Genomic DNA, 19,593 nt, shown 5'->3' with positions numbered 1-19,593 from the left:
GTCACCATAGAAACAATTTTGTGCTGGTTTCTCTTTAAGAGCAAACCCCAAATCCATACTTGACACTGCAGAACACACAAGGGTAATGACTGAAAGAGCCCAGAGCTTTCAAAGTCCTCCCTGCTCTGCTGTGGAAGCTTCAGAATAGCTGATCTGGTGGCGGCGTTCCCCGTGGGGGGTCCAGGGTCTTGAGAGCCATTAACTAGCCTTGTCATGTTGTCAAGTACTTTAAAAGCCCGTCTTTCATTTAATGGCACTGTTCAGACACAACTGTGAGCCTCTTCCTTGCTAGTTCATCCAAATACACAAATGCAGCTCAAAAAGACAGTGATCTACACGAAGGCATTCCTGGCGGGGATGTGGTGCTTTCTCCAATTCTGATACCAGAGCAAAAACAGTTTAGGGTTGGTTGGCTGAAGCCATTGAGGTTACAGAACCTATTCATAAGGTACACGATCCTTCCTACTCCCAGAGGCAGAAATTGTTCAGGAGAAGGAGGTGGCCCTTAAAATAGGTCAGCTGGCCAAGGCCATGTGCTGCCCAATGCTGGATCTGTGAGTGACACTGCCTTAGGCCGAACACAGGAATCTGTCTGCAGCCCTGGCTCTGTAAGTTCTAGGAGACAATGCAATTGAACTTTAAAATCGGAGCACAAGATGTAAGGTCTTGGTCAGTCAGTGTGAGGATGGCTTGAAGTGTTGTAGCAAGGCTCCCATAGGCTTTGCTACTTCACTAAGTCTCATAGGGAAGTTTTAGGACTCACAGAATGTGAAATGAAAGGCATCAAGTCTCACTTCCTCAGGAGCCCTCTCTAGTCCCCCATTTCTAGCACCCACAGGAGCAGCACACCCATCTTCTCCCCGGTCATCTCCAGCTCCCATCTTGTGGTCCTTGTTGCCTTCATTACCTGGCCCAGGATGGCGTTGAGGCGTTCTGATTCACAGTCAACCACCACCAGCCTCTCCTTTTTCTTCTCCAGGTCCTGAAAGAGCATCCGGTATCCTTCCTCGGTGGTTGTCAGAATGTTGACAGCCGTTACCTGCCAGTTCTTCTCTGCGGCTGTATCCAAGACTCTCTGCAGGACTGACAGGCCTGCAGCAGAGGGGAGGACAGAGAAATGGCAGCGTCAGCATTCACAGGTAACATCCGAGTCTGCTCGCACTCGATGAAGCCCACCCCTACTTCCAGCAGGCACGTTTGGCTATCTCTGTGCATGCACTTCCATGGGATGCTTGACGCTGTCTATACCCACTTGCCCTGTGCACCCACCACTATTCGTATTTATTTCCCTAGGAGGCCACTGCTGTCATCTACTCTATTTCTGTAGCAAGCATACTTCCTGCTCCCTGTGTATCTGAATGCCACAGCAGCAAGCACCTGTTTTTTTCTTCTTCTCGTACTCCGTGTGTAGGACATGACAGACAGTAAGAAGGACTGTTGATTAAAAACACCTTTAAAGGCTTACTTCGATGGGCTCACTGCTTGTGTGGACTTTGGTTTCTTCCAGAGTCAAGTGGCAGCATGAATAGTGCCTGCCTCACAGGGCTCTGATAAAGATTAAATAGGAATGTTGGGTGTGGACTGGTCTGATGCCTTAAGGCTCTCTAAATGGTAGCTGCTCTTATTCTGGGACAGTGGTACTCTGAATGAGAAGAATCCCAGGTAGGCTCAGGCATATGAACACTTACTAGGTTCCTAGTTGGTGGCACTGTTTGTGGGGAGGTTATGAAATCTTAAGAAGGAGGGGTCTTAATAGAAGAATTATGCCCCTTGGGAGTGGGTATTCAGGGTTTATGACTTTGCTCCATTTCCTGCTCTCCCCTTCTCTGCTTCCCATGTATAGATGCAATGTAAAGACCTTGGCTTCCTGTTCCTGCCTTCCCAACCATGAAGGACTGACAATCTCTCTGGAACGGCGGGCTAGAATGAACTCTCTCTTGCTTAAGATGCTTTTGTCAGGGCATTTTATAACAGCCACAGAGAAGTAACCAACACAGGGAAGTTTAGTAATTGCTTATTGAACAGGCCAGCTTAGCATCTAGAGGTAGCTAATAATGGTGAATTGAATTTGGTGAAATTTGGATATGGCTTCAGTAAATGTGTATTATATTTCACCACTCCTTTTGAGTAAGATTGACCCTGTGGAGGAGCCTGTTTCTCAGCACTACTGTTTTCTTGCAGACACCCAAGGTGTCCTTGCTTCCTTTTGTGCAGCAAAGGACCACAAACTAAGTGTCATGTCTCAATGGAAATGTACAACTTACACTTCAAGAAGCCAGGGCCACGTTGTTGGCAGAGCTGGGAGAGAATCCATCCTCTTGTCTCTCAGCTCACATGTGTCTGCTCTCTCTGCTTGTATCATTTAGCTTATGGTTAATCTTCAAAGCCAGTTATGATGGCCTAGGCTTTCTCATTCAATCTGACCCCCGCTCTTCTGACTCCCACTGTCACAATTAAAGAACTTTGAGATTTGTATCAAGTCCAGTGGAGCATTCTGGGACAATCTTTGCTTTCAAAGGAAGTTCTTGAGCAGCCTTCATAGCATCTGTGACCTTAACTCCCAGATGGCAATAGCATTCACACATTTTTCCATCTTCAGAGACAAGGAAAGGGACATGGGGACAGGGAAGTGGGTCTCTATTTTGCCTGTCACAGACAGCTACTTTGCCGTTAATCTTTTGTATACATTGCTTTTCTTACTCTTAGTAACACTGCTAATTCTTTCTATAGTGACCAATATGGCATGAGGCCTTGGGAACTTCTCTAGATAGCTTCTGGTTTTATTTTCCACTTTGGTTCATTTCTCGTGAAAGTTGTTTTATGTGAGTGAGCCACATGCTTGCTAAACCTTCCCTATGTGTCTGTTGCTATTATTCTGGCTTTTCTTTTTTAATTTACTGGATTCTAGAGGGCCAGTCTTACTCTGATCCCTATTTTGCAGATGTGGACACCAAAACTCGTTAGTACGTGGTCATACAACCAGAAAATGGTAGAGCTCAGAGTTCTGGGTTCTGGGGTAGATCTGGCTCTTTGCAGAGGGTGGGTTCTTCTGTCAACCCAAGAAATTCCTAACAATATGTTTCTCTGGAGTTGCTATGCTTGAGCCTTTATTATGGCACAAGATTATTCTGAAAGGGACCATTGGCAGATGTCCCACACAGTGGCTACTGAATGAGAAGGGAAATAATCAAAATATGGAAAGAAAAGAAGAAATGAAAGGAAACAGAAAGAAATGGATGCTTCCACTCTGTCCCTCTCTGTACTTTCCTTTTTGAATGGCACCTCCCCCACTGCCTATAAAACTGTCTTATTCACTTGTTCAAAGTATCTAAGATTCTCTGTAGGAAACTCTGCCAGGGAAGTGCTCCCCTGCCTCAGTGTCTAGACTTTCAAGTTTCAGTCCATTTATCTCTTTAAACAAGTAATAACAGCATTCTTACAGGAGTAGGCCATGCATAAGAAGGCAGGACAGGCAAGTGGACACTATAAGGCTCAGAAAGAAGAGTTCTTGTACATAGGATGAGTGCATAGAGAAAATGGGATCTAATGCATTAGAATGGGAGGACCATGTAGGTAGATGTGATAAATAAATGTATTGCAGGATAAGGAGGCTGCAGAGAGCAAAAAGTATGAGAAACAACTGGAAAATGTGATTGCAAAATTCAAAGGGCGAGGACTACAAGCACTAGGAGGAGGAGAGGATGATGGTGATGATGACAATGATAGTAAGAATGGATGATAATGATGAGGATGGTGATGGTGGTAGTCATGGTAGTAGTCATGATAATGACAGTGATGAGAGTCAGGATAGGGATAGTGGTGATTGTGATGACAGTGATGATGGTCAAAATGGTGGTGGTAGTGAAGATGATGATGGTGATTGTGGTAAGGATGATGACAATAGGATATAGTGATGATAGGGATGATGATAGCAGTGGTGGTGATGGTGACAGTGGAGGTAGTTATGATGATGGTTGACAGTGATGATAGTGATGGTAGTATGGTGGAGGTGATGTTGACAATGATGATGACAATGATGATGATGAGCAGGATGAGGATGCCAATGATAATGATAATGATGACAATGACAATGATGAGGATGAGGATGATGGCAATGATAATGATGATGATGAAGATGTAGATGATGACAATGATGATGATGATGATGATGATGATGATGAGGAGGAGGAGGAGGAGGAGGAAGGGGAGGAAGAGGAAGAGGAGGAGGATGGTGGCGACGATGAGGACCATGACGATGACGGCAATGATGAGGATGACAATGATAATGACAATGATGAAGATGTAGATTATGATGATGATGATGACAATGATGTCGATGACAATGCTGCTGCTGCTAATGACGACAACAATGATGATGATGAGTAGGAGGAAGATGACAATGATGGTGATGATGAGGACCATGACAATGATGATGAGGATGATGATGACAATGATAATAACAATGATGATGGTGTAGATGATGACAATGATGGTGGTGGTGATGATGATGATGATGACCACAGTGGTGAGGGTGGTATTGATGGTGGTGGTGGTGGTGGTGATGATGATGATGATGACGGTGATGATAGTGGTAATGATGATAATAATGGTGATGACAGTGTTGATCACAATGGTGATAATGGTATTTCTGTTATTGATGGTGAAGATAATAGGCAGCAGATAAACATATAGTGAGGATTTTGAATACAATGAATACATTGCAGGCAATGAACATTTCAGCCATTATCTCACAAAATCTGCACAATATATTCTTGAGGTAGTGACAAATTCACCTTCCTTTTAGTCATGAAGGAATGAAGTCATGGAGAATTTGAAGCTAACACATCAAGAACCTGTCCAAAGACCAAAGGTTGGGGAGGAGAGAACTTAGGTTCAGATCTTGTTCTGCTTTACCCTCTATTAATAATACTGTACGCTGTGGGTCACTTTGCTGAAAACCTTGAACTTGGCAACGTGAGAGTTTGGTGAATGGTAGCCTGGCTTAATAGCTTAGAGGATCCCTCTCTCAAAGATATATTTTCACACTCTGAGTTAAATAAGGCAACCAAGGAATCATCACACACAAATAAACCACCTGGCTTGCTTCCCCATGTGTTTTAAGAAGACAGAGGCATCGTTCTTCCTGTGGGTGAATTTTCTCCACTCTTCAACAATCCCCTTTCCTTAACCCTTAGCTTACCCCGGTCAGCATCATAAATGTAGACAAAGGTTTGCCACTTGTAATGGTCGATAATGCTAATGAGAGCTTCCTGTAGTTCCGGGCGTAGCTGAAGGACAAATTGATTGGATGTGTCAACAGGAAAACTTGGAGTAATGAAGCACACATGGAGGGCCCCACAGAAGGAGGTCAGCATGTTGACAGTCCTTCGTTCATAAAATCCAAAGATGGCATAGACTCCTTTGGAGAACTGGGAACAGACTAGAAAAGAAGGTGAGAAAGGTTAGCTGGGGCTAGGGAAAAAGCTCACTAGATAAAAGCACTTGTTGCACAAACATGACGACCCAAGTTTTGATCCTAGCATCCGTGGAAACAGCCAGGCATAGTTGCATATTCCTGTAACCCCAGTACTGAGGTGTGGAGCTGTGAAAATTCCTGGGTCTTGTTTGCCACTTGGAGAGCCCAAAATAGTAATCTCTAGAGAGGCCTTTGAAAGGAATAGTGTACAGAGCAACAGAGGATGACACCCCATATCCTCCCCTGGACTCTGAACATGTGCACATAGGTTTACACACTTGTACATACACATGTGCACATATTCATAACCCCTACATCAATGAATAGAGATGCTGTAAACAAATAGCCAGATGACTCAAAAAATCTACTTAGCCCACCATCACTAACCATCTGCTGTCTAGCCATCCACCCTACCAATCAACCATCCACCCATGCATTCAAATACCAATCTGTTCATCAGTTCCTTGATCCTACCATCTACCAGTTCTAAATCACACTTTCATCTGTGCAAACCCTCATCCGTCTGTCTACAGCCAGTGCTTATCAGTTATAAGGTGCTCGTCTGTTATAGACCAACAGTCATCATGATCATTGATCATGGTAGCCAAACAGCAAAGCACTTTCACACAATTAACCCCTCTTGTCACCACAATGACCCCGTTAAGAAATGAATGACAGAGACATTTTAAAAGAAGGTACATTAAAGACCAAGAATTGAAAATTAACAGGCCGATTTGTGTTGGGGAGATGGTATAGTAAGTAAGCAATGAACTGACACTGCAAGTGTGAAGACATGAGTTTAGATCCCAAGGACATGGAGAGCTTGGACACAGGAGTACGCTTGCTTAAATTCTCACTACCTTTATAGTTAGATGGGAGGTGAGACAATAGATTTTCTGGCATCTCCTGGGCTAGCTAATCTGTACACTGGGAAACAGCAATGGAACCCTGTCTCAAACGAAATAGAAAGGATGAACATCTGAGGTAGTCACCTGACTTCCATGTGTGCATGCTTACAAACACATATGCACACACACAATTAATGGACATGTTCATGTTATACATCTAGGTCAATCCAGGGTGGCTAGATACGCTGATGATCTTTCCCTTTTCATTTTTTTACCCACAGCTTTTAGGCAAAGCCTAAAACCTTCCACAGGAAGGGTGGTAGCCTATTACTGCTGCTGACATGGATTCAGGGATATAAATATGGATTCTCCCCACCTTGCCCTTTCTCCCAGCATATGCCTCCTGTTGATGTTTATGTTGCGAGCATGCATCTTGCTAGCAGTTTTTCAGGCTTTTCAGAGGATCAGCCACAGCAACAGCTTAGCCATGTAAATACCCCCACAGGACCCATTCTACAGGATCCCAGCTGCTATGAATGCTGACTTGAAGGTGATATTATTGCTGCTCAGAGTGTGATCAGAACACGACTAAGGGCATGGGATCAGGCTGTCTGTCAGTCAGTCTGTAAACTTCACTTTTCCCTATGACACAGGATGGAACATTGACAATCTTTGTCTCAGCCAAGGACCTCCCCTTACTTCATCTTGAGACGAGAACTTCACAGCGTGTTAGCCTGCCAAGTCCTCAGAAACCCATAACTTGAATATTCCTAGAGAATTATTATCGTTAATGTGTTTTATTTTATTCTCGGAGAATTTCACACACGAATGCATTATATTTCAGTTAAATTCACCCCTGACAGTCACACTCCAACTCCTCCCCAGTCTGCCACTTCAACCCCCAGCTTCATATTTCTCTCAAGGTGACTTGCCCACTGACTGTTCACTATAGACAGAAACATCATGGGGCATCTACTCTAACCAGCCCCTTGGCTGTTCCGGGAGCTGACAATGATAAGCATGGCTTGAACTTTATGCTATGTGGTACTATAAAGTATAATGGATATATTAATTTCCATTGTCTGCATGTTTTATAATGCTCAGGAAATGTTTTAAGTTTTATGGACATTTTGTGATTGCTCTAAGAAATTTTTTAATTAAATTTTAGTGTAGAAAAGAATGAACTTTATCACAACGGACTGTTCATCTGTGTGTATTACTTCACTCATTCGAATCTTCTCCCTCATTGCCTCTTTCCTCTTCCCATTGGTCCCTTCACTCTCCCCAATAACCCCCCTGTACACATTCTGAATCTAGACTCTCGGCAAAAGAAAGCATGATTAAAACTGTCTTTCTCCTTCCTATTGTCTTTTCCTTTCCCTTCTCATTGGGCTTCTTCCTTCTGTGCATGGTCTCCTTGTGCACATGCACACACAGCACATACACATGTGTTGAGGTTTGGCCTGTTGCTGTGTATTGTCATACTAAGCGTGGCCCCCAAGACCTGCCTCTTGGTTGCCCCAGAGATGAGAGAGTGCACATAGACCAAGTGACCTCTATGTGACCTTGTCCCTAAGTTATTTCTGATTGGTGAATAAAGATGCTGACAGCCAATAGCTGGGCAGAAAAGGCTTAGGGTTCCCAGGCTTGGGTCTGAGGAGAACTATGAGGGAGAGAAAACAGTGAGGAAGAAGAAAAATTCACCATGGGTTAGGAATCAAGAAAACATGGCCCCAAGGGTTGTCCAATTAAGAGCAGCCCAGGTGAAACATAGCAAGTAATAATTCTAGATTACCGACAGGAGAGTAGAGTCTAATAGCATAGAGGGTGGCTATCTGTCCAGCTCTTGTGCTGATTAAGGCTTTTTGTCAATAACAAAAGTTGTGTGTCTTTTATCTAGGAACTAAATGGTCAAAGGTGGGGTAGAAACCCAGTTTGAGATTAAAAAGGTTTGTTTTGCAACACACATGCACACATCTCCCTGCACATGTACATGTGTGCACATGGTTTTAAATCTAGGATAGATGAGAGGCATCGGGGCATTTGGGGTTCAGCGATGGAATCCATTGTCTCCCTGAAATTAAAGGAAGTCTATCAATGAAACAAAGCAAAGTTGAGGGTTATGTATCATCTCACTTCCTTGTGGTTCTGAGATTCCCATTGCACAGGGGCTCCTGAATATCTGTAGTCTGAACAACTCCCCTGCTGACCTTTCATGCCGATCTCAATCTCCTCACTTCCTGATTGGCCATCCTGGCTGTCATTTTGCACCTCAATTCCAATGGTTTTGTCTTGGGGACTCTGCGTTCTCTGTTCCCTTCTACCGTGCAGGACCTTTGCCTCTCCTCTCTGCGGTCCTGTTTCAACTTGTCTCACTTTCCCAAGCAGGTTTCTTTCCGTCCCCTCAACACCAAGCAGCCTCTGTTTCTATCCGTTAGTCACTAGGTCTAAAATCACAGTCTTGGCTTCTGTCTGCATCTGTAGCCCTTTTGTTTCTTACTGATTCTCTGAATGTAATAATTGTCTGTGTCCCAGAGCCAGCAGAGTGCTTGGAACACTATAGGTGCTCAAGAAATATTTGATGAATGAATTCATGCCGGGTGCTTGAGGGGACATTCACATGACCCAGAGTGGGTGGTGGAAGGAGGTGGTCTCCTGAACCCTTTCTCCTTTGCCCTGGGTGGCTTTCTTCTGAGGTGGCTCCTGAGCCTCCTCCACTCAAACTATTTTCTCATTCTATTAATGAGACTCACTTTCTGTGCACAGCCCACAATAGGCACTGCCTTTAAATGTCTGTTGTAATTACTAGACTCAGGTTTTCCATAAGTATGATTTTTTTTCTACCAGGAAGCATGCATTGTATATTATCCACCCATGTTAAATATAGATTTGTCAAAATGCACAATCCGTCTTCTAGGGGTTAGTGTGCATAGGAAGCACATAAACCCTGTTAAAATATTATAATAGGCTCCATGGTATTTTTAGGATCCCTTCTTTCCCCTTGGGGCAGTGAAATACTGTCCTGTAGCATGAAAATCCAGCTTCCAGACCTATTCCACCATGCTAACTTCCACATCCACACAGTCAGTCAGATCTCTGGGGTCCTAGTGGCTGTGACAGTTTTTCAAGAACTTTAGTAAAGATAGAGGGGGAAGCGGGTTGTTGGGATGGAGGGGAAAGAAGGGTGTGGGGAGGGAGAAAAAGGAAGAAGTAGGGAAGGAGAGAGGGTAAAGTGTGGGAAGAGAGGGAAAAGTCGAGTGGGGGAGGGAGGAAAAGTGGGGTGGGGAGAGAGACAGCTCTGACTAAATCCATAGACATAGCTGGCCACAATTTCTCAAATATCTCCTAACTCTTCCTTTAACAGGCCTCTCTTTCATTCAGTGGGGTGCTGTATCCTTTAAACTAAGAGAGTGAATGTTAACACTGCTCCCTAAAAGAATGAAACATGGGAGTGGCCTAGCTTCTATTTACTTGGGTGGACCCTGACTTGTAGTCACCAAGCTGGATCTTTTCACTTTGATGTATCTTCTCATTTCAACTAAACCCTAGGAAGAAGTGGGATGAGGGAAAGAGAGAGAGGAGAAGAGAGTAGAGGAGGGGGGAAGAGGGAGATGAGAGAGAGAGAGAGAGAGAGAGAGAGAGAGAGAGAGAGAGAGGAATGGGAGAGAGCTGGAAAAGGGAGAGGGATGGGAGGGAAGAGAGGGAGAGAGAAGGAAACCCCATAGACCCAAGGCCTGTAGGGCAGAACAGTTATTGGTTAAGTGTTGAGGAAGATAATTAGTGGTTATAAGATATGGTTTTGGAGCTGTCAAAGTAAATAGCACAGGAGAGCTAAGGCTCCATAGAGAAAGTACTAGACTAGATGGCAGAAGACCCAGAGGGTCCTTTCTTCCTTTCAATCTGTATAACGAGCTTGAGTGAATGAGTAAATTCAGCCTTCTCCTGGGAGTTTTCTTAGCTTTGAAACAATGGGGTAGACTCAGCCACACTCAGATATCCTTCAGACACTAGCATTCTAGGGTCTCATCTGATTAACTGGGCAATAGTTACTAATTTCGCCTTTGAGCTGCTTGGGGCTCAGATATTCAGGAACCCCCTTTGCAGCTCTTCAGTGCAAGCAGCTGGTAGAGCCTCGGAGTTGGAGTCTTTAGATTCCACATGCTGAAGTGCTGGCACTAGGTCCAGAGGCCCATGGAGTTTCATTTAAGATGTAAACTTTGACCTATAGTGTGAGTTAGCTCTTCAGGAGAGGGTAGGTTAGGCCTGAGGCAAATCAGAAGAGCTCAGGACTGGGATGCATTCCCAGAAGTGACCAGCAGGGGTGAGGAAACAGGAGTGCCCCTAAGCACAGTCATGACCTCAATAAGCACTAGGCGAAGCAGAGTCCCAGCGCAGGTTCAGAGCAGACTGGATAGTGTGTGGGGTCGTCAGCACAGGGAAGCCCAGGTGAGAACCACACCTTCTGGTGGCCATCCATGTGTCCTGGCATTGGACCACTGACCCACACTGACTCTTTTTATCCCACAAGGAAAATTACAGACTAGTGACCAGCACTCAGCAAAGTCTGGACCAGAGCTCTGCCACTCTGGCTACAGAACCCAAGTTCTTGACATATTTGGTGTACTGCCTTCTCCCTCTGCAATGATGGGAAGAAACAGACTGGCCAATAGGCCAGCTTCAGGCTCTGAGAAATTCTTCAGTAACCTTCCTCTGGCCAGGTAAAAAGGCATTGCTTCATTGAGCAATTCATTCATATACATGGATCTCTCTCTCTCTCTCTCTCTCTCTCTCTCTCTCTCTCTCTCTCTCTGTTTTCACCTATCTATCTATCTATCTATCTATCTATCTATCTATCTATCTATCTATCCACCTTTTACATCTATTAACCTCTGTATTTTTATCTATATCAACCTATCTCTACCTACATGTGTATTTATTTCACCATGGTGTGACCTTGCTATTCTTTTATGTCCACTCCATCCTGGGGAGATCATTCATTCTTGTTATATACATGCATGCACTCATTTCTCCTCCCATGAATGAACCCACTGACCCATTTGTTCACTTTTAAACTGCCAGCTTCCCACCCTCATGAGGCATCTATAGGGCAATAGAGATGCGCTAATGAGCTTGGCAGGCTCCCAGCCTCAAGGACCAACTCGATGACAGTAGAGGATAATGGCGGTTACCAGAAAACAGTACAGTAAAAACTCAGTGTAGTTTCTATCGGGGATGAGCCCGTGGTACAGGTAAGGACATTTAGCCTGAAGAGGAAGCTCAGGGGGTAAAGTGCTTGCCATGCGAGAAACTGAGTTTAGGCCACCAACACTCACATAACAATCCTGGTGTTGTGCGCCTGCAATACTAGCCCCAGGGAGGCAAAGGCAGGGAGGCAGAAGGATCTCTGGGACTTGCTGGTGTCTAATGTCAGTGGAACAGTGAACTTTAGATGCACTGAAAAATTGTCTCAAAAATGAGGTGGAGGAAGACACCATCAACCTCTGGCTTACATATGCATAGGTGAGAACACACACCCAGGCCAGAGAGGCAGAGAGATACCCAGAGAGACAGACGGAGACAGAGAGAGATAGAGGCACACAGACACAAATACAGGGACACAGAGAGATAGACCAAGAGAGATAGAGAGACAGAGAAATACATAGACACAGAGAGACAGACAAAAAGACACAGAGACACAGAGAGACAGAGAGATAGACCAAGAGAGATAGAGAGACAGAGAAATACATAGACAGACACAGAGAGACAGACAAAAAGACACAGAGACACAGAGAAAGACCAAGAGACAGAGAGACAAATAGACATACACAGAGACAGAGAGACAGAGATAGAAAGAGACACACAGAGAGGCAGACAGACAGACACACACACACACATACACACACAGAGAGACATCACCAGTGCATTATGCTTTATATGAAAGCATCAGCCAAAATAGGGTGTTAGCTGCAGTCCTTGTTCACAAAGCATATTCCAGGGGTAAGGAATGGCAGGCATAAAAGTCCTGGAAGACAGAAAGAGCCAGGAAGTGCTGAGACCATGCTGCTGTATCCTGTACTAGGCTCACTGTTTCCAGGACAGTCTGCAGGAGAGCAAATTCAGCAACTGGAGAAGTGAAAATTGAGGCCAGGACTCTCTCTCCCTTTGGGAGACACAGATGAGGAAAGCCCCCGAGCTGCTCAGTGTGGCAGCCCAGGCCAGCCTGCTGCTCACAGGAGCCCTTTGATAGTCAGTCCTGGTTGCAGCACCATCTACTTAGTATCAATAAATCTCCAGGCCCTGGGCACTGGCCCTGACAGTTCCCTCCATGGGAGGGAACTCCCTGTATTAGCTGCTTTGTAATTGTCACTTCCTTTAAGGCCTCTCTCTCTGACATTTCTCCTTAGCTCCTGGCTTCAGTCCCTGGAAGTGTGTCAGCCTTGTCGTAAATAGTGGATAATGAGGTGACGGGGACATTTTCATTTTGGGGGAAGGAGCTAGAGCATACACATGCATTGGAGAATGTTTAGACACTCACCCTGGACCCCTCACACACCTGAGCGACTCTGCTTTTGTAGGTGGGGCTCTCACTTAGCTCTAAAGTATTGTCATTAAACATGCCTTATGTCTGTCACTTGGGGGACACCCCTCCTTTACCTGCTGTGGCTCCAGTCCAGTACTACCATCATGCATAGAATTGCTCCCATTCCCTCTAAATGAAACAACACTCCGTTAGGATGCTGAGAAACGTCTAGATGTCTTTACCATTTAGTAGGTAAGCCCTCACCAGTCCTCTGATACAGTCAGCCGATATTCACTGTTGCCAGAAAATTGAGATGTTGTGATGACCCGGGACATACATGCTTCTGGCCTTCCTGGGATGTTTTTATTTTAATGACTTCAGAAAGTCCCAGATCAAGGGGAGGCACAGAGGAACCCCTGAGATGGCAGTAACAAGCCAGGTACAGAGCAAATGGTCCTTGTTGCTGCTACAGATAGTGTTGGGTAAGTGTTGGCTGCAGGCCAGGCTGTGTGCTGCCTGTCCAGGTAGAGTAGCAGTTTTTCTGCCTGCTGGGTGACAGGGGAGGAAGTATTAGGGCAACTGCAGAGGGTGAGGAAAACCAGGGTAGAGGACACAGCACAGTACTGGAGGCAGACAGGGCCCTGAATACCCAGGGCCTCTCAGGAACAGACCAAGCTATGCCGGCCTGCTCTGTGTCAGTCTTTCTTCCCCCAGCTTGGCTTGTTTGGCTTCTCTCTTCAATCGGAAGAAGATGACTGACTGGAAGATGGCCGCAGAAGACTCATCTCCCTCTGAGCACCTTGGGGCGTTTACTGGCCAGCTGGAGTACTGATGATTGGGCCCTGGAGGCCAGTGAGATGTGGTTATATATGAGGTTGGGAATTAGAACTAGGCTGGGCTCTGGTGGTGGGGTCTGCATTCACTGTGTGGGTGCTGTGCTGAAAGCAGGGGGAGGCACAGACTGACTAAGGAGCCTTGGCACAGAGGCTGGTCAGGGGCTCATTGCCTCCATCCTAAGCTATACTGGGAATATCTGGGTGATGGGGTTGTCCTTTCTTCTCCCCCCTTCTTCATGCCTTCCTCTCGCCCCTCTCTCCCTCCTTCTTTCTCCTTTGTATTCCTCCGTTCTTCTTTCTTTCCCTTCATCTCATCTCTCTTCCCCTGCCTTCTTTCCTCCTTCCTTCCTCTCATCCATCTCCTCCTTCCTTTCTTATTTCTCCTACTCTTCCTCCTTCTGCCCTTCTTTCTTTCTCTTTCCTCCTTCCCTTAGGACATTCATACTCATTAGACATATGTATGTGGCCCTACAGAAAAGAATGTTCTATTTCTTCTCCACGTTACTCATCTAAACAAATGTCCACTCAACACATAGTATGTGTTTGGCAGAAAGCGGGCGCCAGATTTCAACAGGCTGTGACAGGTCAGTGATGTAGGTGGTGAAAAATTCACAAGGCAAAAAGGGCAGAAGCAGAGAGTTTGTTAGATATGCTGTGGTCTCCTGCAGTGGGCAAGTAGTTAAGGACCATGGAGGCATCCTGGGGACTTCCTTTATGAGAGCATATAAGGGCAGCAGGGAAGTGCTTTAGTGCCACGGGCTTATCCAGGTCAGCAGCACTTGAGCCTTGAGGCAATGACAGTCTTGTCCACAGCCTCTTATTCTAATCTAGCATCCACAACAGGGGGATATACAGTCTCCACTGTCTTGGAACCTAGACTCCAGAAGGGGAGAGAGATACCAATAAACAAACAAACAAACAAACAAACAAACAAACAAATGAACAAACCTTCTGGGCACTGCAGGTGCTGTAATTAGACCAGGAGAGTGGCTGGACTGCCTCTGGCAGGTGGTTAGGAAGCCCCTCTCATAGCAGCCATGACTAAGTTGAAAAATATAATGATCCTATGAAAATGATAAAAAATGGTGAAGAATTGGCAAAGGACCAGGGAAGGAACTGCATAGAGGGCAGAAGCCCTAAACAGGGCTCAGCAGCAAGATGTGAGCTGGGAGAACAGAAGAAAGGCCAGAGCTCAGCAGTGCTGCACTTGCTTAGCATGTCTGAGACCCTGGTCTAACCATCCTCAGCTATGTGTGTGTGTGTGTGTGTGTGTGTGTGTGTGGAGAGAGAGAGAGAGAGAGAGAGAGAGAGAGAGAGAGAGAGAGAGAGAGACTTGCCTAATATGTGTAAAACCCTGGCTTCATCATCAGATGTGTGTGTGTGTGTGTGTGTGTGTGTGTGTGTGTGTGTGTGTGTGTATGTATGTATGTATGTATGTATGTATGTATGTATGTATAGGAAGAGGTGATTTATTTGCCTAACATGATCAGATTCTGGGTTTTATACTCAGAGGAGTGTGTGTGTGTGTGTGTGTGTGTGTGTGTGTGTGTGAGAGAGGGGGGGGAGGTACTTGCCTAATATGTATGAGACATTGGCTCCATTATCAGATCTCTCTCTCTCTCTCTCTCTCTCTCTCTCTCTCTCTCTCTCTCTGTCTCTGTATGTGTGTTAGAGGGGAGCAGATGTCTGGGTGTGCCCAGCACATCCAGAGGATGTAGCATTTGGTGTGAGGATGGAAATAAGACAGGCTTGAAGGTGGGTAGGGCTAAAGAATTAGTGCTCTTCAAGGTCTAGGGCCTTTGTGTGAGACTTGGGAATCTGTAGAGTTCTTGTTCCAGTTTGAGGACAACACTAGGTCATTTCAGATTCTTCCAACTCTAATTATAAGGACAAAAGTCACAGGGCAAGAGACACTGAGGGTAGAAAGACTGTCCTCTGTCAATGGGAAAGTCTGGAAATGTGAATAGGCATGTCTGACTTACTTAATCATGAGATTACTAGCATAGGAGGCTCCTGAGTTCATGAGTCCCAGTGTTCTTGATCATTTGCAGGTCTTAGGCCTGGGGAGCCCTACTGCCTCGAGGTCTCTTCTCCTCCAAAGCCTTTCCATTAAAGTCACACTTCTGTGTCTGAGAAGTGTGCATCTATGAAGTTTTATCTAAAGCACAGACTTTGTTAGTGCGGGTTCTTGGAAGGCAAGAATTGATGGAGCCTAACGAGAAGGGAAAAGTGTGTTGTTGGCTACAGAGGAGCAGTCCCAGAATCAGTGTTGGGGTGTCCTAGAGATGCTCTTCAGGGTGTCACCATTGCCCTAGCCAATGTGTCAACAGCTTCATACAGCTCAAGATTGCTCAGGGTGTGGGTTACCCAAAGGGCCAGGAGAAGTGGGCAAGCAGCCCTTTTACTAGAAAGAGCAAAGTGTGGGTCCTGTGAGCAGAAGGGAGTGTGTGTTGGGCCTACCAACCAAGAGATGGCTGCAAGATTTTACAGTCTCCTATTTCATAAGTCAGAGTCTAAGATCATGCTAGGAACCTCATCAATGTCAAATAGTTCTAAGCACTGAGTGTTCAATAGCATGCCATATCTGATGCTATTATTATTACCTATGCCCAGGAGGCTGAGCTTTGAGAGAGAGAAGTAAGAGAGACACACAGCACCTTACCCATCATAAAGGGTGCATTATTCTTTATAACTCCTATGGGGATTTGTACAATGATTATACAATATTTTTAGTTTGACTATGTTAAGTCATGGATGTGATGTTTAAATTTTGTGTGTATGTGTATACATGCATGCTTACCTCTGTGTGTGTGTGTGTGTGTGTGTGTGTGTGTGCGCATGTATGTTTCTATATGAAGTTGAAAACTTATAGATTGTAATGAAACTGTAGAGTGCTTTGGTAGTTTATCCATTTTCACTATGATTATCCTACTGATCCATGAGCATGGGAGATCTTTCCACATCTTGATACCTTCTTCAATCTATTTATTCATCATATTAAAGTTTCAATCACAGGGGTCTTTTTCTTGCTTGGTTAGGGTTATCCCAAACTATTTTATATGATTTGAGGCTGTTGTGAAAGGTCTGGTTTTCCTGATGTTTTCATACATATACAGGCCAGAGGCATCTTCCATGATCACTCTTTGTCTTAAATTTTAAGGTAAGGTATCTCCCTTTCAAACCAGATGCTACTTGACTCAGCTATCTCCAGGGATTCCCCAAGTCTCTGTCTCCTGAGTATTAGGGTTCCATGCCTGTCTGACATTTACACAGGTCCTGGAGATCTTATCTGTGGCTCTCATATTTGAGCAGCTCATGTGTTACCCACTCAGCTACTTCCTTGGTATCTGAGGTGTATTCTTGACTGCTGACCCCATCTCCCTTCCACAATGTAAGGATTTGTCATTGGTTCCATGTTTCCAAATGGCTTTCTGAGTATTATAACTTTTTATCTACAACTGAGGTAAAACTGAAGGGAAATGGTTCTTCAAGTCTGCTGTTTTTCTTGTTAATGTACTGAATCTTGTGCATACAAGCTGAGGAATGAACATAAGCCACTTTTCCACATTCTTTGGAGAGAGGTCGCCATCTACATCCATGGGTCTGGCAGGTAGGTATGCAAAGGCTTGGGTGTGCTATCCACCCCACTCTAGGAGGTCACTTCTTGTCAGCTTAGACTGACAGGATGAGAGTACTGCTTTCAGGCAGATGCTGAAACCCAGCCAAGCCTGATGAATTCCACCCACAGCACTCAGTCTCCTCAGCCGTGCTCCCTAGGCATGGAGGTTCACACCCTCTTATGTAACTCAGCCCTTACCATGTCAAATGGGCTCAGAAGGAAGGGTTTTCACACTGTGTGGAAAAACTGTAGACCTCCAGATAGACTCCAGTGATGGGCAGGGAGTCTATCAAGGGAGGGACAGACAATGTACACTGTCCCTGACTCATCGATGATTCAGGAGCAGAAACTCACAGGGTCATAGATTTTAGTACTAAAGGTACCTGGTCTCAAGGGACTACTGACCTAGAAAAGTCTCCAACCAGACAGCTAGCTGATCAACTACACTTTAAGCTTTATTTCATTTGCATCTGTTCAGAATATGCAAAACCTGCATTAAGGTTATCACCAGTAAAGCCTCCTCCTCCCTTAATAGTGTGACATTGCCCACTGGTGACCTTGAGGTTCCAGCTGGCTGGCAATACTGCTCTTCTTACTGGTCACTATGGTTGTAAAACACACCCTATGCTTACTGTTCAGTAAATGTTTTCTCCGCCACTTCCCCAACAGTGCTGTGATTTCTTTCTCTTTTTCATGCATGGTGACATTGAACTTAAGGAGATCCTCTGTGATCATATAGCATAAAGCCAGCATATGAATACAGGTTTGTTCCACTCTGTGATCTGTGCTCTCACAGTATGTCAACACAACCAGAGCTTTTACTCCAAACCACCGGTGTGTTACGGTGTACCAGCACTATGCTAAGAGCTTTCTATGAATCCTAATTTAATAATTCCTAATGAGAAAGGGGTCACAGTGGTAGAATCAAGGGCCTCACACATGCTAGGTGCTTCTTGTGGTAGTGGTAAAACACTTTGACCAACAGCAGCCTGGGGAGGAAGGGGTTACCTCAGCTTACATGTCCAGGGACACAGTCCCTGAAGGAAGTCAGGGCAGGAACCTGAAGCAGAAACCAGAGGAACAAGGCTAGCTGGCTCACTCAATGGCTTATGCTAGGATAGCTTTTTCATACATACCACCTGCCAGGGGAACTGTGCTACATACACACAGTAGGTCAGACCCTCCTACATCCATTGATAATCCAGACCATCCCTCACATACATGTGCACAGTGCAATCTGATCTAGGCCAGTTCCTTCTCTCAGATGACTCAAGGCTACGGTAATTGACAAGACTAACCAGGGCAGTAGGCAAGAACTATATCTCTGGGAAATACCCTTAGCCCTAATATAACTAATGAAGGGTACAGATATTGTCCTGATTGATAGATAGCAAACTGAGCTTGACTGCCCCCCCCCAAGTCATACTGCCAATCTGTAGAAGACTAGGAATCTGGGTTCATCTTATCTACCACGGGAAGAGTATGTGACTCTTAGTTCTTACCCATCCATTCCTCTCATAAATACTCTGTAAGTTGAGTAAGGAAGGAACAATGACTCCTGAACCCACATATAGATGAGAAAGGAGAGAGGGACTGTGGAGACAAGTCTGGCCCCAGGTGTCTATGGTGACTAAAGTATACTGTTTACAACATGAGGAGAGGAGGCAGGGGAAAGGAGCTGAAGAAGGCCAAAGCTCACGCATGGCAACTCAGTGGTGAGAAGGCTGCCTCTTACTGCCCTCTGTGTAAGGGTCAATGGTTCCTCTGTGCTCTCAGGTGAACACCAGCTATGACCACACAAAGGCAGTAGTGTGACAGGTCAGTATCAAGGTTCTTAGCTCCAGATTTCTGTCCCACACCCTGGTAGGCAGCTTTGTACTAGAGGACCTGTGACGTTGTTCCCTCAGCTCTTGGTCTGCTCTCATGAGATGGCAGAGGAAGCTCTGCCTTGAGTAGAAATGCATGTTCAGAGATCTGTAAAGAGAGTTGTTACATGCCAGTGAGTACGGAGCATTGTGTATTGGGCCCTGGGCAGCCAAGGTGTAGGCATGTGTGGGCCAGTCAGCTCTGTTAGTTCGAGAGCTTGGTCTGCAAGCCAGGCAAGGAGCTCTTGTTCAGAATCAGATAAGGGCTGGGATTGGAGATGGATCTCAACAAGGATCCTCCTTGGACTGAGTTTAGGGGCCAAGGTAGAGGCTGCAGCTTAAGATGCAGGGGGCACGCATCTCATGTGGGGCAGGTGGTGAATTCACTGCTGAGCCCTGGTGGGGATCAAGTCTACCTAGCTCTAGGAC

General features: G+C 45.4%; 2 protein-coding genes across 4 annotated transcripts in view; one reads left to right on the top strand and one right to left on the bottom strand.

Annotated features, from left to right (window-relative positions):
• The window catches only part of Gria1 (glutamate ionotropic receptor AMPA type subunit 1), a 319,566-nt gene that overhangs the window by 143,945 nt on the left and 156,028 nt on the right, over positions 1-19,593 (bottom strand). For both annotated transcript variants that reach the window (XM_063269677.1, NM_031608.2), the window contains exons 3-4: positions 5,201-5,440; positions 908-1,092 (exon numbers count right to left, since the gene is read on the bottom strand). In XM_063269677.1, coding sequence (XP_063125747.1) covers positions 908-1,092; positions 5,201-5,440 — 425 coding nt within the window. The remainder of the gene's footprint in view (positions 1-907; positions 1,093-5,200; positions 5,441-19,593) is intronic.
• Positions 19,164-19,593, top strand: part of LOC120095106 (uncharacterized) — a 79,430-nt gene continuing 79,000 nt past the window's right edge. For both annotated transcript variants that reach the window (XR_005490233.2, XM_063270029.1), the window contains exon 1: positions 19,164-19,298. The gene's annotated coding sequence lies outside the window, so the exon portion shown is untranslated. The remainder of the gene's footprint in view (positions 19,299-19,593) is intronic.

The sequence above is a fragment of the Rattus norvegicus genome, chromosome 10 (genome assembly GCF_036323735.1).
Source record: "Rattus norvegicus strain BN/NHsdMcwi chromosome 10, GRCr8, whole genome shotgun sequence".
Classification (NCBI taxonomy): Eukaryota; Metazoa; Chordata; class Mammalia; order Rodentia; family Muridae; genus Rattus; species Rattus norvegicus.
This window is presented reverse-complemented; position numbering and strand designations above follow the sequence as displayed.